The sequence below is a fragment of the Atractosteus spatula genome, chromosome 8 (assembly GCF_055471065.1).
Source record: "Atractosteus spatula isolate fAtrSpa1 chromosome 8, fAtrSpa1.hap1, whole genome shotgun sequence".
In the NCBI taxonomy this organism is placed as follows: Eukaryota; Metazoa; Chordata; class Actinopteri; order Semionotiformes; family Lepisosteidae; genus Atractosteus; species Atractosteus spatula.
In genome coordinates, this window is record NC_142713.1 from 61,706,339 (window position 1) to 61,729,480 (window position 23,142).

The window sequence follows — 23,142 nt, forward strand, 5'->3', positions numbered from 1 at the left end:
AGGTTTCCCCCAAGGCCACGTGAGTTTTTATGTGCACTGGTTTCCTCCCATAGTCAAAAGACATGCAACCTTGGTTAATGATCTTCAGTGTCAGAGTGATTATATGTGTGCGTACCCTGTGATAAACTGGCATTCTGTCCACGGTGTGTCCTGTCTTGCGCCCACTGTCTGCTGGGTGAGGCTCTGACTCCCCCTGGTTTGAGCTTAAGCGATTATTGAAATTCATGGATTGATCCACATGAAGACAGGATAGCAAACATCGGCACCAATTCTCTTACAAGGCATGGTTGGATTTAGAGTACTAGTATATTCTCGCTGAAGATTGGTCATTAGTAGATACTCCAACTAATTTTGAAGTGAAGGTTTATGCCAAGTGTCATAGAAGAAGTTGAAAGGTATATCTGCATGGGGTAAGTGCATGATCTTTAGATTGTAACAACACTGTGTTAAGATATTCTTATTAAGTCACAACCAACACAACCCTTAACAGAATATATAATGATCTTGAACAAATAAAGGAGTTTTTTGTTTGTTTAAATGTTTGTTTAAACCATGAAGCCTGTGGCTTCTCTCTTCTGTCCTTTCACTTCCTTTTCCTTTCGGTTATCACTTTCACATCTCTGCTTTCCTTTTTTCTACTCCTTTCTTCCTGTTTTGATACTATTGCTGGATTTACACAGCTTGTTTAGGTGCGGTACCAAGTCTGTCATGACATCATGATTATTCACATTTGTTCATTATTGCATACGTACCATGTAATCTTCTTTCTTTTTCCTGAAAGCCAATAAACAAATTGAACATAAATGTAACTACACTCGATAGTTTAAAAGACTTGAACTGGATTGTTACCATGTAAAACTGAAAGTATATCAATTTAGTGTTTTACTTTGCGTGAGTCTAATGTTAAATTGTCTATGGATAGTATTCCTGTACTATGAAGAGACGCAGAGATCGACAGTTTAATATTCAAAGTAGTTTTATAATATTTACTTGATTGTTATTTTTTCGAAGTCCATTACATGAATGGCTTTTTCAAATGCGCTAGTTTTTCCGTGAGCAAAATAAAGAGCCAAATTAAACACGACTTCGTGCAGCCTTAGGGATGTGCCATACAGTAAAATTGAAAATATATTTTTAGTTAAATTTCAATCAAATAAGCACCTCAAATTTTAGCTATATCTTAGCACTGTTTTACAAATTTGAAGAACTTTAATGAAATAACAATTGAACGGTTTTCTTTAACAGTTCTCTTTAATATGCTTTGACTGCCACCATGTGGTGAAATACTGAAAAACATTTATTGATTTTTCATCATATGCTTTGCGCATCGCACTAAACACACACAGTACATATGCTGAAAACATATTTTCCAAACAAACTTTTACCCTACTCTTGCCTACTACATCTTATATATATATATTCCTAAAAAACAAATATCACTATCTGGGTAGGACCAAAATGTTCAAAACAAAAAATATGTTTAGTTGTTTTTTAGGTACAGTATAACATACGAAAGCTTCATGAATGAACAGAAACGGTTCCATGCTGGATGGAGATTTTGTTATGTATTTCTCACTTTGTGCTTCCAAGAATACAGAACAACCACTCACACCTCAGTGTTCCTCCACATACAGGCATTCCCTGTGGTCAGTCCTGCTGAGCCTTGTGGGCCCATGCTCCACAGTTGCCACCCTGTGTAGTTAATTACATAAGAAGAATATCCTGAGGATCATTGCAGGATTATTCCTTGTATAGCCTAATTTATGCACAGTGAGTTTTTTTTGTTAGATGACAAAGATGCCGAGACTGAGAACTGTACTGTTGTTTTTTTAATGAAAGGTTTAAATGTAACTGTCCCAGTGAACTGTGGATACTGTATGTACAGTACACTGTATCTGCTTGATCTCCTCTGGATGCATTCCAAAGCAGCAATGTATTTTGTGTATCGTGGTCACCAAAATGAGGCCTTGCTCGTGTATTATACAGTGTCAATGTAATATCCCTTGTTTTAAATGACTTTATTTAAACATGTCAGCACAAACACCTATGCTTTGGTTGAGTGCTGTGGTTCTGATAGGAAGGGGAAAGAGGTGGTGGTTTTGTTTTCATTTTATCTTCTATTTTTCTTGTTTATAGTTTATGATGCTTACGGCATTAAGTGCCATAACAGTCTGAATCTTTGTGTACTGTTTAGGAACATTTGGGGACTTTGCATTTTGTTTTTTACCCTGTGGTGGTAGAATGCATTAATATAGCACATTTCATCAAAGCATTGCAGAGCATTTCACATATAGGAGCAGACCCCCAGCAGCCTCATCACACAGTAGGTTAGATGCAGGAGTGGGAAACAGCTCCTCCACATGATTACATGGGAACTGGAGTTAATCCAGATTGTCCAAATGAACCAGAACACCACAATTAACACGCTTCCTCTTCCAAAAGCTCCATGTGATCTTTAATGACAAAATAGTCAGGACCGCCTCCTACAGCACAGTGTCTGCACATCATACTGAGGCACTGGTTTGGAAAACTCCACTGGGAAGAGCGCCACCTACTGGTCCACCACCCACGCTCACAGCAGCAGCCTGCCTTTCCTTGGAGATCTCCATCCCCAGTACTGAACCGGCCCAGCCGTAGTTTCTGAGATCTCACAAGTCCAGGCTACAAGATGCTAATACTGCTGTATGAAAATGAATAAGCAATCATTTTTCTTCATTTCCTATTGCAATTACTCAAACTAATTAAGGGTGAAATTTAGGGAGGCCAAGATTGTGTAAAGCTAGAGTAGGGAGAACATACAGATCGTCACTCTGCCACCCCCCTTTCCTCATCCCCAAGACCGCTACGTGCCGGGAGCAAACAGGAGCCCACAGTAAACGTTTCAGCATCCAGCTCCTTCCAGGAAGGGCCTCTCAGGTCAAATTTCACCGCTCCCCACCCCCATCCAGACGTCTGTATAAGGGGGTGCCCCTGCATAGGACTGCGGTTGGAGTATCAATTACTCTAGATAGTGACCTTGTTACTGTTTACCTCTATTAAAGCACCTGTGCAATAAGGCCTTCACACGGGGCGGAGCGGTGGCTCTGTGGCTCAGGATCTGCACCTGTGGCTGGAAGGTTGCCGGTTCGTATCCCACGGCTGGCAGAGGAATCCTACTCCGTTGGGGTCCTGAGCAAGGCCCTTCACCCCAGCTGCTCCAGGGGCGCTGTATGAATGGCTGACCCTGCACTCTGACCCCAAGCTTCTCTCTCCCCCTCTGTGTGCCTGTGTGTATCATGGAGAGCAAGCTGGGGTATGTGAAAGGAAAAATTCCTGATACAAGAAATTGTATATGGCCAATAAAGTGATCTTATCTTATAAAGCTTTGCATGGCTTGGCACCTCAGTACCTGTCTGAGCTACTATCGCCCTACTTCCCACCTCGCAACCTTTGTCCCTCTAATTCTGGTCTCCTAACTGTCCCCCAAGCCCCCTACACTCTATGGGTGACAGGGCTTCTCCTGTTATGCCCCAGAACTCTGGAACTCTCTCCCCAAGGATATCAGAGAGTCACCTTCTCTAAACTCCTTCAAATCCAGACTCAAAACCCTCTTCTTTCTTTACCCCTCTGCTCCTGCTGTACTCAGTACCCCCATATATTGTCTCCTCTCATTGTGCATATCTTGTGTATTTTTTATTGTTGTTGTCATTCTGTAAGGTGTTCTGAGAAGCCACCTTTAAAGGTGCTATATAAAATAAAGTTCATTATTATTATCTGTCTGACTTCCTCACTGTGGAAGTTGGCAGGGAACTCTGTTGGCCTCCATTTCCCTAAGATGTTCCACAAAAGCCACTGAGACTACAGGCTGATCGCAAAGGCTTCGTCATGATAGACATCACATTGCAGTGATTTCAAACTCAAATCTACAACCTGTCTGTAAAGCCTGGGAAAGAGCAAGCTTAGGTCCTGTTGCTGTTGTTGTATTCAGCTAAGCAGTTTAAATTAGTTTTGAGTTACAGTATACAGAATTCTCTATTTCAGTTTGTAGAAGGGTCCTCCAGGAACCTCCTGGTTTGGTAGACCAAACGTTCCCGAATCCCACAGGATTCCTGAAAGATTCTGTATTCTGTTCTCTACTTACCACCTCCTTCTCTTACTACTGTAACGAATACGCCCCTGCGCATAACAGGGGTGTTGGCCGCCTGGGCTGAGGAAGGTCTTCTTTATTAGCTGGCAAGACCCCTGTTGAGTGACGCCAGAGACCCGGGTTTGAGCCCATGCGGTGAGGGACGAACTGGGGAGGGATTCGCTACACTATATACTGTACATTCACGCCAGAATCCTGCAGGAGGCCGGCGTTGTCAGACTGCAATGTCTGTGTCAGGACCACAGCTGCACCTGAGAATAGAGTGGTTGAGCATGGCATGAAGAACACTTTTCCATCGAAAAGGGTCTCAAAGAACTGTATTTATAGGGGGCATCCTTATTCATCAAAGCCCACCTGGGCGACTCACAACAGTTGAATTCAGGGAGACGTCAGAGTGGAATTTAGACAGGAATTAACACCTTTTTTTCTCATTGGGAAAATATCAAATGCACTAGAATAAAGGAACGATGAGTTAATGGGTGTCTCGTCCTCTTAGTAAAATTCCCTCTCTCGTTTTGACGCCTACCGTTTTCATGTGGAGGGCGGAGGGGCGCCATCTGCACGATGTGCAACAGGGCTGTGTTTCAGGAAAGCGACAGGGCGGCCAGTCCGCTCTGGGAGAGGGGCGCTGGAGCACGATGATGCGAGTTGTTCGCTATTTTCGCAGCTCAGACCGGGGGCAGCGACTCTGCAGCAGCTGGGGAGGGAAGGGATATCGGCCGGAGGTAAAGCGCTCGGCCTGCTGCGAGTCTGTAACAGTCCGCTGGCACTGGGAGAAGAAAATAACCTGGAGGTTTTAGGTGCTGTAAATCGCTACATACAGTATGTGGCAAAAGAAAAGGGTAGGAGTTGATTGCGTTATGTTAGCACCCAGAAGTGCGCACCGTAAAACAAGCTGGGCGTTTTTAAAACGCGGTGATGCATTTAGGTACTTTGTTGTAGAGTTTCGTCAATGATGGCTGAATAATTCGTATTATTCGTTTTTAATGCAGTATTTTTTACCTATACTGTTCCTTCAGATAGAGTTAGAAAGACGTGACCGGTTATTTTGATTAATGTAATGCGCGCCATAGCCATTTATACTCAAAGAAACTTTTGCCATATCAATGAGCACCGTTTCCAGTTATCTTGATATTATCGCTGCATTTTGTAATTCTAGCAATAAACAGAACACTGCCTCAGTTAGTTTCTTGTAACTTCAATCAATGTGCTCGTAAGGAGACGCTCTTTCGCCGTACCTAAAACCACACGGCGCCAGGCTGATATGATAGCAATGAACACTATAGCTGAAGTATCTTGTCATATATATAAAATAACGTGTTTAGCATAGAGTTTTTTTTTTTCTCCAAAGCGACTGTAACAGGATTACAATCGCCAGTGAGTCCTACACGTACAGTATGTGTGTATCGATTTGAACAAGTGGGAAGGACTGAGCAATTCAGAGTAAAGGACCTCACTCAATGATACTGTACATATCCCCGCACCTGGGATGTGAACCGATGGCCAAACCATAACCAGTATTCCAGGCTGCGTCGCCTGGGTGTAGATATCATGCATATATGTACACAGCACGCCCATTCGTTATTCGTTTGTGCTGCTTTCGTTCCCGAGGTACAGCGCCTTGTTTTCCCGGTGATCACGTTACCATGCACGGCGACTTCGACCTCCAGTGACCCCGTCTGCCGAGTTCAAGCGTCTGTTGCTGGCGGTATACCTCGGGACCGAAAGCAGCTGGGAAGTTACTTTCAGTGGCACAGACCGGTACAAACGCAGCACTAACGAATGAGACCGGTCCGGTTCCCCTACGACGTTGTAGGGGGGGCTGAGTGACGTCACGACCCTGACCAAAAAAATGAGGGGGGTTTCATCGTTTGTGTTGTTTGTAGGAGGGGCAACTTCACTTAGTTCACACAGCTTGCATAAACTTTTAAACACGCACATAAATCTATTGAAGGGTACACACGGCCCGGGAATACTACACTACCTGCAGAATAGGTAGTTGATGTAGGATGCTGGGGTAACTCAGCAGCAGTGAGCCTGTCAGTCTGAAAGGATTGTGTAAGACTGAGTTCAAGCTCTTTTAAACACATCGCAACACCTCTGCATGGTGCTGCAAGATTTTCAATATTTCTGAGTGACAGTTTCCTGTTGATCAAAACGACTACGTTTAATTTACAGGGTGATGAAGCGGTTAGAAAATGGAAGAGTCTACTCTAACAAAATGAGGAGCTGTCCGAGCAGTGCAGTATTTTAAATTTTGACATAGGGAGTGTTTTGTCTTGAAGCTACATATTCAAATGCTAGGCTCTTTAACTGCAATATGATGACTGACTTGTAAAATGATTTGTGTGATCAAATTAACTATGGTGTTGGATATATGTCAGTATCGATATCAATACAAAATATAGTGCTTCTTAAAACCTTTGATTCACAGGGTGAATGCAGGGGAAATACAGTGACTGGATAATATCTTGATAAATTTGCAAAAATGTGGGTGCTTTTTCAACCACTTTAAGTCAATGTAAACATGGAAGAAAGAGTTTGGGGCTCAAGTTCTTCTCTCTGATCTTCCCAGAATCCTCTCAGTGTGTGTTTCAGTGCTGGCAGTCCTGGTGGTGCTCTCTACAGCCACAGGACATGGGTGGCATGGCTCTTGCAGTGTGGGTCAAACCACTGTCCATGCTGCCAGACGTGCACAGCTTGGCATTTGCACAACCCCCTGTGTTGAAAGACCAGTCTGTTTCCAGGGGAGCTTGACTGCTCTTGAGAGCCCTGGGGGTGTTGTCAGTGTTGCAGTGCCACAAGTCTTATCTTACCTTCTGAACCTGTTGCACATGGCTGCCAGCTCTTCTACAACTGAGGATTCATCCTTCAACTTGACACTTCCTGTTAGATGTCATGGTCACACCACCTTCTATGACTTTCAGACTCTTGTTTTAGTGTCCAATCTGTTGTAAAAGGTATTTTAGAAAGGGTGTTTGTGTTTGAGGTTCTTGGTGTTTTCACTGAGAGGAATTCTCCATTTTTTATATACTGTAAATGGTGCTGGTGCATGCTATAACAAGCACAAGTTTTTGTTTGTACAACATATTTATAGCAGTTCAAGCAGGGAGCTGCGTCAGCATGCAGAGGCTCCAAAGGAACAGGTAGCGGGTTTATTCCTGCTGGAAAGAGAAGAAAGGAAACACAATGTTTTGGCTGTGGAGCCTTCTTTGGGTGTGAACGTTGTGTTTCTTTTCTTCTCTTTTCAGAAGGAATAAACCTTTACTTGTTCCAACATGTTTAAAGTTCAGTATTGGGGTTTGGCTTAGAACTTTAGCTTAACTGATCTACTGTATACTTATTACAGCTGTGCAGTACTGGCAGATAAATTATAAAGAACTGTTATGTCTCTAAGTAGAGTCTATACATCATTCTATTAATAGCCCTTAGAATTAATGAAGTGCCTGGCAAAATAAATTGATTTGGTATCTATTTATTAGGGCATGCAAATTAAAGTAAATGTTAATGGATCTTGGTAGCCTAGCAACAAAAAGAGGTTTCCAATCGCAGTTCATCTTCTAAGTTTGTGTCTGGAAAACTAAGATGCAGAATGAGACTTTAATAGTTCATAAAGAACAGTAGATTTAATTTAAGTGTACTTTGAGGTCCTGATGAAAGAATTAGCACAGGCTCATGCAATTGGCTCTGCTTTTGAGGAATGTGTACAAAGACACAATTGTAATTTGTATGATTGTATTTTGTTTCTTATATTAAAAAGTCCTATAGCACCCAACACTGCAATATTATTTAGTTAGCATGTAGGGGGTGTCATCTGGGTAAACTCACAAAACAAATATCACTTTGTTGATTTATTTTTCAATTTTATGTCTCTCTTGAATCAAAAAACACATATAAAACAACGCTTCAATTTTATGTTTAGTAAATCTGGAATTTACTTCATTTACAAATTGCTTCTTCCAATTCAGGGTTGCATGGGAACCAGAGCTTATTCCAGCAAGCAACAGGTGTGAGGCAGGATACACCCCAGACGGGACGCCAATCCATCACAGGGCACACACAGACACAAACACAGCCATGCAAGAAACTGGAGCACCTCGAAAAAACTCAACATGCAAACTCCACGTAGATGGCTCCACAGGAATCGAACCCACAGTCCCAGCACTGTGAGGCAGCAATGCTAACAATGAAGCCTATGTCCTGCCCACTAGTTACATAGCAGTTCAAGTAGGGAGCTGCATCAGCATGTGTAGGCTGCAAAGGAACAAGTAAAGGTTTATTCCATGCTGAAAAGACAAGAAAAGAAACACAGCATTTCTTCTTCAGGTGTGAGGCTCCATAGCCGAAACATTGTGTTTCTTTTCTTCTCTTTTCAGCAGGGAATAAACCTTTACTTGTTCCTCTACTTCCATATATTACCATATATTTCTTACAGGATTACGGTTCACTTGCATTTGTTTAGAGCAAAAAGAAAATAGTTAATTTTTGATGATCATTCCAACATACAGATCTAAAGATTTTCGCTATTTTTTAATACTCAAAGAAGTTTCTTGCTACACTCTACAATTTCTTATTTCACGAGGAATAACAACACCCGAGAATTCAATGTGTTTGATGAGGAGTGTTTGTGTAAAGTGATCTTTTTTGGCTTAACAGACTCTACACACTTCACTAATGGAACACTAAGCTTCAGAGTGTTCCATTAGTGAAGTGTGTAGAGTCTGCTAACACAGGTCTATTTACATAGCAGGGTCAGTAGCTGGTCATCTTACGGACCCCCAGACTCCCCCCCGGCTACAACTCCCAGCCGGTGCTGCGATACCCTCAGCAACTGGATGCACTTCCTCCTCACCGCTGGGCAAGGGCGCTACAATACTCTCTCGAATTATCTTGATAACTTTCGATTCACTGATTCACTTTTCAGCCTGCGGGTACAAACCCTGTGACCCCACACAGGAAACAGTGAGGAAGTAGACGTTCTCCTCCCGCCCACAACCCTGCAGGAGCAGCACTGATTGGAGGGGAGAAGCGTCCCTCTCCTGCGAGTGCCACAGGCTTGCAGCAGGGTGCGCCGTGCCACTGAGAGCTCTGTTTTGTTAACCGCACCCCACCCTCGGCCACCCAGGGAATCCTGGGCACAGCCACCTGGCGACATCACCCACACTGGAGCTTGCGATCGTGCGGCTCGCTCTGCACGAGGGCTGGCACCTCTACAGGCTGAGAGGGTTGGGATGAGCCAGCTTTTGTGTTTGATATATCTCATTGAGATCAGACTAGCTGTCTTTTTTTTTTGCCTCCATTTTGTTCAACACTAACAAGGTTCAGTTCCTTCAGCTGTCAGTGTAGGACAGTCCCTTCAGGTCTAGACTTACTTTTCTTTGGATGGATTCCAAAGCATGTCTTTTCTATAACATAGTGACTAAAATTGTACTCGGTAATCCTCAAGAAGTCTTAATAGTGTGCTATGCCATTTTTTTAGTAACATACTGTAAATTCCCTTCATTTTAATTCGGTGATTTAGCTATTGTACAAACATTTTGACATTTTTAGTGCTTCTCAACATGTTTAGGTGGAACTGTCAATAATAACAATTAACTCTTTTTCCTTAATTGCCTTTTTCTATCTCATTGCTTCCCATTTTGTATTTACAGTTTGTAACATGTATGCAATACCCTACACTTGTCTACATTACACGTCTGACAGGTGTTTGGCCAGTTGTGAATTTTATTTAAATCTTTTTTAATTTAATTTGGGCCATCTACAATGTTTTCTAATCTTCATGATTTTGTATGATCTGCAAATATGACTAGTTTACTAATTATTCAAGTATATGGTAAAATGGTATACTTTTTTACAACTCGCTGTCTCAGGAATGCTGGAAGTATCGTTAAGGACAACGATCATCCTGGTTTCTCACTTTTCTCCCCCCTTCCCTCTGGTGAGCATTATAGGAGCATAAAGGCACAAACGTCCAGATTCAGAGAGAGTTTCTTTCCACAAGCTGTCAGTACTGACCTCTACCCCTCCAACTGGCTCACGCTGATGTGTTTTTTTTCTCTCACTGCTTGTCTGATTGTATGCTGTATGTTTAAGCTGTATGTTATCTAACTTGTTGTTGCTGCTGCTGTTCTGTGTTCATATTTTTGGTGATTCTTTTAATGTCTTTGTATTGGAGCATACATGTAAATAAGCATTTCATTGCACTTGTGCATCTGACTAATAGACTGAAGTGAACTGAAGCTTCCAGTCACTGCTGGAAATGTTCTATAATGTAATCTACTATTTCCTTACAAACAATTAGTAGATCAATCCGTGCAGTATATATGTTTATCATAACAAATCAGTTAAGCAGGTCCTATCTTTTTCCATGCTCACAATCCTATTTCCTTAGGATATCTAGTTGTTCCAATATTTGTATCCATTACCGTGCATGTAACCGTAGTTAACGTATTGGCCTGGAATTATGTAGTTTAGTTTTCTCACCCTTTTTGTCAGTGAGCAATTCCTACTACTACTCTGTCTTCAGAAGGTGTTGAAAGGGTCAATGTCTTACATACAGTATAACAGTTCTCACATCCTTGTGACAGTTGGGGGTGCTATCAATACCATCAGGTCCTGAGAAATTATTACCTTGAGTGCTTCTAATACCCAAAACTGTTCTGCCTACTCTGTGCTTATTCAACTTGTTTCAGCTGTCTGACTTCATTTTGTCTCTCCAGTATCCACTAATGTGACACTCACCTCCATCACATGTTCCAAACCCATGAAAATGGGTGATTTAGGATGACCTGTAAGACACTCTGGATTGGATTCTGGATCTGTTCTAGACTCTTGTAGGTGTAAACTAAGACATTAGTTTAATGACATTCTGGTTTCTCCTCATTTATTCCATTGTAAAATGATAGAGTTTTTTTTCTGGATGACTCCTTTTTTAGCTTTGCACACTTTAATTTAAATGAGCAATCTCTCTTGCTGTTGCAGTATAGTTTTGAATAGTCTAAAAGTCTCGACACTCTTTGTTGTTAAAACCTCTAAATTTTATTATATGAGATGTATTCAAACTCCCAGCATCAGTTGTAGCTAAAGCTAATGTCTAATCCTTATGTCTATTGTCTATTGTTAAAAGATGAAGTTGATTATTCAGTTATAATTTAGAGATTGGGTGTGGAATTAAATGAGAATGAGGATTTAGGGACACTCAGCTTCTTGATTGAGGCTATCTGTTTTTTTTATTTATTTTCCATTTGCAAGACAAGAAATCGAAAAAAAGAATACCTCTTGTTAAAAATCACCCAGCTTTCATAAATGCTAAAACCTTGAGCTAATAACACATCGGAAGAGAAAGGTGAGAAACACAGGATGGGCTTGTGTTGAGCTGGCTGCTGGTCGTTTGTCACCTGTCGTGTAATCACTTCCTGCTAACCCTGGTTCGAGAAACCGTGGCTCTGTGCAGACTCATTAAGACTGAGAGAGAATCAAAACAGATGCCACTGATTTGTTTATACCCAGGAGACACTTCTGTACCTTGTTGTACAATAAAACATCAAATGTAAAATAAAATGTAAAAGTGCAAGTAAAAAATTCAATTTAAATGCAGCATTTTCGACTTTTTCTGCCTGACACTTGCACATGTTTAGAATTTATTTTTTACCGATTGTTCTCTTTATTTCTATGTTATTTTTTTCTTCTGTGCAACAGTGGTGTGTGTTTCCCAGCCAAATCATCATTGTAAGAGAGAATATGTTCTTAGCTGAATGATTATTGTATGAATTCTTAGTTGTATGACTTCAGAGTTTCTTTCAGTATAAAAGGTTCTGGTTTTGATTAATGGAGTAGCTGTTTGTTTAGCTGAATATATAGTCACTATTTAATATTGTCGTTTGTTGGATTATGAAGTACAACTCTGGGGATTGTATTACTTATTTGAGATCTTTTGGACAATATCTGATTCTAAATCTTTGCTAAACAAAAGTCTTTTATACAGAAACTTATATTTTTTCATCAACAGAGGATACCCCACCCATGTTATTTACAGGTTCCTCACCTGAGCCAAAACAGCCCCCAGACTATCAACTCGATCGGGAACCTCCGACCTCACAACCGCATTCCTTTGGTGCTTCCCTTCCACTCCAACACACTCTCCATTCCCAGGACCGTTAACAACAATGTTTCCATCCTACAGGCTGATCCCTCCACTGGTGCCCTCTTTCTTGACCGCCCCATCATCTCATATCGCCGACCACCTAATCTGCGTAACCTTCTTGCTCCCCTGACCGCCCTCAGCAACCATCCACACCAGGCACTTTCCCTTGCAACAGAGCTGTATCACCTGCAAGTACACATCTAACACCACACTCATTCAAGGCCCCTCAGGACAATTCTGGATCACTCAGATGACATCTTGTACCTCCAGTGACCTTATTCTCTGCATCTCTTGCAGAAAATGAAGTGAAGGTTTATTCCTTGCTTAAAAGAGAAGAGAAGAAACACAGTGTTTGGCTGTGTAGCCTTCTTCAGGTGTGCTCTTTTCAGCAGGAATAAACCTTTACTTGTTCCTTTGCAGCCTACGCCTGCTGACGCAGCTCCCTCCTTGAACTACGTATATACAGTACAATGTATACAATGTTAAAAATATCGTGAATAGTGTTTCAACTTCAATACTACCCAATTAAAACGTAATTATTTTTTAATTGGAGTCTATTTTGTAACTGTTATGGGGGAGAAAGGCTATGTATCAAGGATAATTATTTATAATTAATTAAATTATAAATAATTATGTATCAGGGATCTGAAAACTACAGAAAACCCTACAGGTTAGTGTACAGTATAGTCAGTGAAATGTTTTAACTTCAGACCTCACCGTCTAAAGAAACTAATCAAAATAATTTTAAAAAATGTAAGGTAATATCCTCGATAACCACATTATATGTCTTTTAAAAAAAACACAGAGAGGTTTACTTTTTCTGCTGTGATGCTACCAAGCGGAGCCCTGGCAGTGTATAAACTACAATTCCCAGAAGTCTGTTTGGGTGTCGCATCCGGTGTGCCTGCGTCAATCAACCGGAAAGGCTTTACATAAACAGGAAAAAGATTCCGGAGAGAGGTGCTGGAGTTCTCAGGTAAGGTTTGAAATTGTGTTATATGTAAAAATAGAAAAGTTAATAGGCTTAATATACAGTTGATTAATTTAGGCATTTATGTTTGAATGGGCACATTTATAAAATTAATTAGGAAGTTCTGTATATTCGGTGCAGCAGTCAGTGATACACTCAGTTTAAACTAGATTACGTATTCATCAATTTAGAAATAAAGAAGTTCGCGTCATGAGTATTGCACTTGAGAGTAAACCATTGTGAAAATTAAAATATTTTCATTCAACACAGGCTTTTATGTATCATAATGAACACAGCGCAACAGTGATAACCGTCGACACATCAGTTGTTTTTCTTAACACTGCCAAAAGTGTCGAATCGGTTCTCCGGTCCTAGATTTTCATGATCCATGAAAGAGTCGGCAGTTGCGTGTCCTTGAAAAGAAATGAATGAATGCTGCCCGTGTGATAGTGATCGGACATAATCATTGGACAGAACCGTCGGTTAAGTGTCAGAATAAGGGAAACTCCTTGTTTGCTCATTGGTATGAGCTGTAGATCCGGCTGTATGTTTGTCTTATTCCAGGATTCAGGGGGTTGGGTTCGACCCACGGTTCCCAGCTCTGTTTTTCGGAGTCCGGAATACTGTACGCGTTCTGTGTTTCTTTAAATCCAAAACTCTGCCACTGATAGTTTAGATATGCTTTGATGGTCCTTAAGAGACTTATAAAAACCGTAGTGGATTATGGTACCGAAGGATGAGAATCTCTCTGCGATCTAGCATCGGAGAAACAACGTGCCTTCTATTAGAACGCGTGTTCTTAAGTGTCAGTCCCCACAATTTAATATGAAGTAATCTAGTGAATCCAGTTTATCATTCTGAGACTCTTCTGTGGTCCTCGTGACTGGAGTAGCCTACATGTAGCTCCTCAAAGCTGCTGTTGTTGGGAAAGCTTCTTGAGCGGCTCTAGCAGACGCCTTGTTCTGTGAATTAAAGCGGGTGTTTGTGAAGCACAGGCTTTGTAATAGCTCTGGAAACCTAATTCTCCAACGGCAACGTTTTGAAAATTGTACATATACAGAGACCTTTCTAATAATGGAACAGGAAAAGGATTCACAACACCACAGCCTTCTCGTGAAAAAGAGTGAGGCTGTCTGCTCAATTCAGGTTAGGCCGATAAAGTCTGTTCTTTCTGTGATGACCCTGATTCCAGTTGATTGGTATTGCAGGTGAAGCTGGGGGGTCTGATTCTCTTAGGGTGGTATATATACATTCTTTCTCATCTTATTTTGCTATGCTATGAATTCTTTAAGAGTGGTGTTGTGATTTCCTCCTTCTTACAGTGGAATCATGCATTCGGAGCATGCCCCTGCTGATCGCTGGGATGCTCTTCACTCGACCTGCTGTGAGGTGTATTCCCTTCATGGTTGTCAAACGGCTTTTGTCCCCGTGTTTCGCAGAAATGAGCTGTACGATAGACAGAGTTCTGGCTGACGCTAAAGCCCTTGTGGACAGGCTGAGAGACCATGACAGTGCTGCCGAGGTGCTGATTGAGCAGACAACCTCCCTAAACAAGCGAGTTGAAGCAATGAAACAGGTAAGGCTGCCTTTCAGGCAACAGCTGTATGCATTGTGTGTCAGAAGTCAGGAAGCAACAGATAAATCACTGAAGAACAAGGGGATGGATTTCTGTTCTCAGACCACTGTCTGAAGTTAAGGAGCTTTGTGCTTGTGAAATGCATGCCAAAGAAATAGATGAGAGATCTCTATCACTTGGTTGTAACAACACAAGGTGCCACATTTTTCCAAAGCAAGCTGTACTAGTGCATAAGAGCAACCACAAGTGAGAGGAGGCCATTTAGCCCAACTAGCGCACCTGACAGTTAGTAGTGAATTGACCTAAAGGTCTCATCCAGCTGTTTCTAGAAAGAAACCAGAGTATCAGCTTCAGCTGGGTGGCTGGGTGGCTTGTTTCAGACTCCCACAACCCTTTGGCCAGGACAGATCTCCTGTTCTCTGCTTTAAATACATTTCTACGTCTCGGTGCACGAAAGCGTATTCCTGTTGATGAAATTTGAAGAGGGCCTTTTGAGATGCACCTTTGATTTGCCCTCAGTACCAGGAGGAGATCCAAGAGCTGAACGAGGTGGCGAGACACCGGCCTCGGTCGACCCTGGTCATGGGCATTCAACAGGAGAACCGCCAGATCAGAGACCTGCAGCAGGAGAACAAAGGTGAGACTCTCGTGCCACGAGACGAAACACATCAGCAGAATAATCATTCGTATCTTATGAGAACCACACCTTTTCATCTCTTTTCTTTCCTCTCCATTTGAATGCGTGGCTGCAGCCAGCACCGTTCAGACCCGAGTGAAGGCTGATTCCACGCTGCTCAGTAGAAAGAGAGCACAAGGCTTCAGCTGCTAAGCGTTTCGGACACTTTCTCGCCTGCTGTTGTTCTCCTGTGCTTTATATCCCTACGTCCTCCCTCACACCTGAAGAAGGCTCAATAGCCAAAAAGTTTCTTCTTTTTTACTTGTTTCTTTGCAGCTACACAAACCCTTTCAATTGTTCAGATGTGTTAAGTTCTTAAATTTTGGGTAGTTTAAGATGAAGGGAAATCCCATTATTTTTTCCACCTGTCCATTCCTTAAAAATGTCCTTTTACTCCTATGATAGAAGTCCTCAGTTCACAAAAATGATCTCCCAGTGAAAGTAAAGGCATTGCCTTGGGTCACACCTCTTGTTAATGTTAGCAAGAAAACAACAGTAGTGAGCAAAGAGTTGGGAAGATTAAGCATTGTCTGAAAGATGTATTGTAAATTGTGATTGTACCTTTAGCAGATTCCTTTCACTGAGGTACTCAAAGTAGGCAGCTCAGTGATTATTTCCTCCCACTGGCCTACATCATAAGAACTGAACAGTAAGTTAAGCTTTTAAAAAGCCCCACAGTGTGTATGTTGTAAAAGACTGCTTGTCGGTATGGAGCCATTTTTGTACCTTTGCAAATCTGTGTCTGTTCTTTTTCACAGAACTGCGCACCTCTTTGGAGGAGCACCAGTCAGCTCTTGAGCTCATCATGAGCAAATACAGGGAGCAGGTCTTCAGGTTGTTAATGGCCAGCAAGAAAGACGACCCTGTCATAATCGCAAAGCTGAAAGAGCAGCATTCCAACGTGAGTATGAGATTCACTGTTAGATTTAAAGGACTTTTAACTTTGTGTGGGCTTCTTAAACCTTCTTCTTCTTAAACCATTTGTTAAGCGTTACCCTTGTCATTCACTTTTACTGATGGCGTTCTTACTGGAATAATCAAATGCTCTTTTTACATCAGTGATAATTTTCTTTTCCCTAAAGCCAAAGCGTCAGCTAGACGAACCAGTGTCGCAGACTTTGTGAGCCACATAGTAACTGTTTCTGACGAGCGGGCTCTTGTGCTTGAACGTGGAGCTCGCAGTGCACGATCCCACTGGCCCAGGGGAGCCGCCTAGCTGGGCCAGCTGGCCTTGTCGTGGGTATTTCTGTCAATGAGGAGGGCTCAGTCCTGCAGAGACATTTGATATAGCAGAGTTACAACAAGCAAAATATACTGAGGGTGCAGAAGAGCAGTTCCTCCTTCCAGGAGTCGGGGGAACTGTGTGATACAAGAATCTACACTAGTAGATTTAACGCCAGAGTCTAAAGTGAATTTTGCAACTCGGTTGCAGCATAAATGGAAAATGCAGCATAAATCTGTCTATAGTTCATTTATTGTCATGCTGTAAGACTCTGCATGCCTTCATCCATCCATTTCCTAGCCACTTTAGCCAGTACAGGGGTGTGGGGAGCTGGAGCATATCCTGGCAGTCAGTGGGCACAAGGCAGGATACACCCTGGATGGGACGCCAGTCCGTCGCAGGGCGGACAGACACAGACATGCACACACTCATACTTGCACCAGGATTAGTTCTTCCGGAAGCCAGTTCACCTACCAAGGGGAGAACGTACAAACTCCACACAGACAGCACGCCAGGAACTGACCACTGCGCCACCGTGCTGCCCCGGATGCCTGCAGTCAAACACTGTATCGAAAATGATCCTTAAACCCGCTGGCACCTGGAGTGCTTAAACGTTGTTTTTGTGACTTGGTAACATCTATTGAGACCGATGGGGGTTTTGGAAATAGTATATACTGCATGATGTCAAGCTGTATGACGTTCATGTACGTAGCTGTGGTGCTTTCTTCAGGTGTCACTGGAAAAATATATTCTATTGTATTGTATGTACACCAGATTATAAACCCCTTGCAATTACTCCATTTTATTCTCTGCTCTCTTTCTGCACAGGTGTGTTTTAGTGCTGCTTTCTTGCATATGCTTCTGATAGCAGTTTCTTTTTTGGTGCTCCGAAGTAGTACAGTAGTTCAGAAATAGTTGCTTTATTGATCATGATATTCATTTGTGTAACCAGTGGCGTTCTGAATTGTGTCATCAGGCAGATCTGTCTTTGCAGGAAATGCAAGCTCATATTGACAAGATCAGTGAGATGGCGACAGTGATGAAAAAGGCCATTGAACTTGACGAAGACCGGGTCTGTGAAGAGGAGGAACGGATCAGACAACTTGAAGTGAGTGTTCAGTGCCTGAAGAAGAAGCTGCAGCACTTCCCTGTCCAAAGCCATTGATCCATGTTTGACTGCTCCTCTGGCCTCATTGTATTTCTTTGACTGTGCGATATGAAATACAGATTTCGTTTTACAAGCAGTGGAGTTGTTTGTGATCTATATCCCCCCAGCTGTTCTCTCTCCTGAAATGTTTCTATATGCATTTTTAAAAATCTTAATTAATTGTATTAATGTAGAATGATTAATGATTAATTGTACAATGTAGTGCTTATCATTAACCTTCTTTGCTGGTTCCCCAGTGTTATTCCACTTGCTGAGGATTAATCTTGCAACACAGATTGTGTTTTTGTAGTTATCATAAACCTTGAAGAGTTCAACTCAATCCCTGAAATTTCTCTTTTTGAATTTTGAGTTATTTCTTGCATGCAAACTCTGCCTGTATTATTAACAACAGTGGACACCAAAATGAAATGCCCACATCGTCCTCTAAAGGATTGCAGTCGCTTGTGTATATGAGGGGTCGTTTTTGTGTTTATTTATTTAACTGTGCTCAGTGCTGGGGAGAGTATGTACTGGTGACACTACCAGTGTGAGCAGCAGCTCAGAGTCTCTCCAAAATCACATTTATCAGCATGATCTGCACTGTTGTTTACTGGGGTATTCAATACACGGTGATGTACACAATGCACAAAGGAGTATGTTTTTAAATTACCCACTACAGAAATGCAGACAATCTGGTTGCGCTCCAGCGCATTCAGGTGGGGGTTGCAGAGATTAACCAGCGCGCTCTCTGCCCCTGCACATCTTCTTGTCGCAAACGATAGCAGGATCACTGTTCTTCACTGCTCTCCCGTTGACTGACGGCTTGCGCACGGTTTTTCATTACTTCTTGCCTTTAGGACACAAATAGTAGTAGCAGGATGTACAGCTCCTGCCTGTGCTGGGTCTGCTGTAGGTGCTTCCTCCTGACCCGTATTCACATCACTCGCAGACCGGCACTCTGCTCTAATAAAGATGTACAGGAAATAATGACAGTAACGGTCAGAACACAGAGCACAGTGGCAAATAAGCGCAAACAGAAGCAGCACTAATTCGAACTTCTGTTTAACTTGTATTTAATATTTAAAGTGTGCATAAAGCAGATTGTGAAGACATGAACTTTGTCTCTTATGATCTTTAAACAGTATATTTATCTCATTCTGTCTGTGTACATGAAATAATCTGTCAGAAGGCCACAGAATCAGGGACTTAGACTGTTGGTCTACGTTTTACAAGAAAATGTGTCTATAAAGTAAGAGCCTAACCTCATATTGAGAAATCTGGAGTGGCTACCTGGGTCTTGTAGTATTCACCTTTCCTTAAAAAGGAGTCCCATTCTTCAGCTCCTAATAGGGGGTTAGACCATTTTGATGAGAGACCGCAAAGAAGAAGTAAAGTTTTTTGAAAGGCAGATTACTGTAGGACTCCCCACTGTCAGGAGTGCTGATCTGTTAATCCTGAGAGATTTAGGTTTTGTGAATGAGAACAAGTTAATACTGTATGTACTTAAAAACTGAAATCACGCATAATTTAATAAATGATTAAAGTAACTCTTGAGCAACTATAGTGAATATAGGAATTAGGGTCTTGCTGGCCAGAGCTGTAGAGAATTTCTATTGAACCCAAGCCCAGGTGTCAGGTCTCATTGTTATATAAATTGCAATAAAAGTTTGGTCTCGGCCCACATATGAAATTAATTCATTAATCAAAATGCAGAGCTTTATTTTATCATACCAAATACTACATCAAAATCTTACCGCAAGAGTGAAGTCAGAGACTTGCTGTTTTATTTCTTTTAAACATGACTGTATAAATATAATTATAGTAATGTAGATTTTCACATATTTTGAAAGCTACTGTAAAATGGAAAATGTTTTTTTCAAAATCCTAACCTGATGTAAATTTTATTATTCCACAAAAACACAGGAGATAAGGCACAATTACTGAATGGATATTATTGAATTTTTTATTGTGTTTTCTGTTCATAACCAGAATGCAACAGTCTGCTTCTAGCTACACAGCATCAGCTTTGATAGTCCACTTGTTTGCCCTAATTCATTCATTTTCATCTCGTTTCCTTGATCGGCCGATCTAAGATATAAATGCCCAGCTGCACTGACGGTACTGTTCTGGGTTTTCACTTTCAAAATTCATATTTTCAGCTCGAGAACAAAGGGCTGAGGGAGCTGCTCAATATCAGCCGCGAGGCTTTCTTAACGCTGAAGAAAGACGACACTTCCGAGAGCACCTCGCTGTCCGGCCTGGTGACGAGCACGGACCTGAGCCAGAGGAAGAGCTAGAGGGCCGAGGACCGGCGGCGAACGCACTCGCTCCCCACGGGCGCCGGGGTCAGGAAGGTGTCACGCTGGGCGCAGCCCCTGAGCCTCTGCTTTTTACCTTTCCTAGCTAACTGTGGACGTGAACGCTTGGTCTTGGTTACGAATTGCATCGTGAACGGACAAAATGATGTGCTTCTTTTACCTTTTTTAACTACTATTGTACAGAGAGATGCATGAATCCTTTAGAGCAGTGAAAGAACAAAGTATTTGTTGTTGTTGAATTTTACCCGGTATGTAAATGTTTCTGGCCATGTGAGAGAACGTATCAGTTAATATATTAACTATTTTATGGTGTTACAGATGACTAAGGGTAAGTCATTTGTAATTCTATAAATGCCACTTACTTATTTCCTGAAGTGAAATGTATCCGAATGCTGTATTATACCACGGGGTATAGCACCAGGTGTGTTCATGAAAATGTCAAGACTGGAATCAGAGTACTGTTATAACAATAGGTAGAAAAATCTAAAATGACAGATGCAGGTTATCAAAACATAAAGTTCGTCATTTAGTTAGTCTTTGTTAAGAAACCTGGACTTCCACAATGATGATTAGTAACACAGCGCAACATCCAAAATTACTTCTCAGTGTGACACGACAATTCCACCAACAATCTTTTTTCCTAAAGGTGTTCTCCCTGCTGTATTTTCTGTTTGGTTTCCTGAAGAATTTTAACTAACATGCTGGTAATATTTGTAGTAATGTTTGCTGTTCTTTTTTAATTAAAACTTGAATTTTAAAGGCGAGCGGTTCCAGATTAAAGGCATTTCTTCCGAAGTGGATATCGCGCACCCGTTTCCTGTACAGAGCTCTTTGATCCAGGTGTCTCTGAGCTCCACTGAGGGTATGGTGGGGCAGGATGTGGGATAGTTCATCAGGGCTGCACCTCTGGTTCAGAACAGTGGGTCTTGTGACTCAGGTGGTCAGAGGAGTCTGCCTGCACTCTCCTGTGTGCGGCTGCAGGGTCTGTAGCACACAAGTAATGGGCAGATCTTCGGCCTCGTATGCGAGAATACTGGGTTGAGCAGAAATCCTGAAGATTTTTGTGGCACTTAGAAATGAGTGTTTATCTGTGCTTTTCACATATATTTATGACAATACATTTTTTAGGTTATATTATTTAGAGGAAACGGCAATCATCTTAGTTCTGATAATCATAATCAGCAAGGTATTTATGGCATATTTATAATACAAGTAATGACTATTTGTCATCTGCTTAATTTCAATGAGACCATCCCATCTACCTTACTGCATTAAAAATTCTAGATGAAGATCATTAAATTGCATGCATTTTTGCAATATGAAACGGATTAAATTACACCAGATTGGATAATTACTAAAATGTCATTGTTGTCTACTGCAAATGTACATGCTATCAAACACTAGCATCAGTTCTGCTAGTCTGCTAAATGCTGTGTGGTTTTCATTTATCTCAGATTACAGGAGATTTACATTTAATTGATGACCAAATAACATGCTGTAAATAACCAGTTAGTGTTTTATCTCAAATTAAACTGGTGAAGTTCTGTACTGTATAATCAAATGTTATGATTTTGGCAACTGAATGTCTCTGAAGAAATTATGAGGTAGTGTCCTAAATTTTACAATAGCTTGTTAAACATGTGTACAGCATTTGGAAACATAACCCTGTACATGAATTTCAAGTTAAGTGAAATTCTAAAGAAAAGCCAAATTCAGTTCTATCATTCATTTACTTTTACTTTCACCTGCTTAAGAGTTCTGCTGTGCTTTTGTAAAGCAGTTTATAAACAGACATTTTGAGAATTGAAATGATTTGTGTCCCGTGCATCTAAAATACTATTTAGTATGAACAATGTAGTCTGCAGTTATTCAACCAATGAAGCAGAAAGCAATGGAAACACGGGTGACCCCTGTTAAACATTACTATATATATATGCTATAAAATCACACATCTTCCCTTTGATCAGCCTCATTCATTACAGTACAGCAACTGACAACAGTGGCTTGATATTTATACAAAAAAAGATCTTTTTATTGTGAAAAATAAATATTTTAATGTACAAGAAATGCTATCCAAATATAATGAATGTTTTGGCTTAAAAGGACTGTATAATAACAGGATGTGTATATTTTGATGAATATAAATCGAATAAAATGAGAACTATCACGTGTTGGCTCTTTTTGTACAGTAAAGTTTAAGGAACACAGATGCTGCAGGATTTAAAGCATCTTGTTTAAATTGTAAGCATTACATTGCTTTTTATTTTTTAATAAAAGTTTAGTGTGACAAGACAAAGGGAACAGCTATACAAAGTGAAAGTGTACAAAAAAATACATCTACATATGAACACACACACCTGGCCCCAAGTATTAGTTCTGGGACCTGGTATCTCCAACAGTTATCAGTAATTCGACAGGTAAATTGACAGACTTACCGTTTCATTCGTATATGGAATAAATCCTGAATACTAGCAAGAGATGGTTCTCTTCAGAATTTGCTCATCGCTGGAACACCATATTTCTCTTGTTCTTATGACTTGTCAGACCTCAGTGTCTTGATGGCTTGAGTCAATTGGTTAAGAAGTCAAGTACCAATTGAGTATATTGATTGTAGTACCTTCAAAGAAGGGGGTGGCATTTTTGGTTCGACTACGAGTTCAAGGGTTTGCTTTTGTCAATACTTTGCGTAGTGAAAGACAAGTTCAATGATTTAAGCTCATGATGACTTACGTACAGGGTGACACCTCTCCTTGAATTCCGAAGTGTTTATGCGAGGGCATTACCTCTGACCATAAAGCATGTGGATCACTGCAAGTTGAGAACATCACTTCTTTAAAAGGAGCAAGGACTTTACATCAGCTGTGGAATTAATTCTAAATGGTTGTTTGCACAGAATTATTCATGGGCCTTGAAATATCTCCAAAATTAAACAGGTATAACGTCCCCACACACAAACTATAAGAC

At 41.2% G+C, this 23,142-nt stretch overlaps 1 protein-coding gene across 1 annotated transcript; it reads left to right on the forward strand.

The window, feature by feature from the left end:
* Positions 1-13,177: 13,177 nt before the first annotated feature.
* fgfr1op2 (FGFR1 oncogene partner 2) lies at positions 13,178-22,344 on the forward strand. Its single transcript, XM_088924088.1, has 6 exons — positions 13,178-13,245; positions 14,679-14,815; positions 15,335-15,452; positions 16,250-16,392; positions 17,708-17,821; positions 20,020-22,344. Exons 2-6 carry the CDS (start codon positions 14,681-14,683, stop codon positions 20,155-20,157), a joined length of 648 nt encoding a protein of 215 aa, XP_088780214.1. The 5' UTR covers positions 13,178-13,245; positions 14,679-14,680; the 3' UTR covers positions 20,158-22,344.
* The last annotated feature ends 798 nt before the right edge of the window (positions 22,345-23,142 follow it).

Excerpts from the sequence above, each read along its gene's own strand:
- fgfr1op2 (XM_088924088.1), top strand. The coding sequence starts at position 14,681 with ATGAGCTGTACGATAGACAGAGTTCTGGCTGACGCTAAAGCCCTTGTG. Across the intron at positions 15,453-16,249 it reads CCTGCAGCAGGAGAACAAAG|AACTGCGCACCTCTTTGGAG; the intron begins GTGAGACTCTCG and ends TCTTTTTCACAG. Across the intron at positions 16,393-17,707 it reads TGAAAGAGCAGCATTCCAAC|GAAATGCAAGCTCATATTGA; the intron begins GTGAGTATGAGA and ends CTGTCTTTGCAG.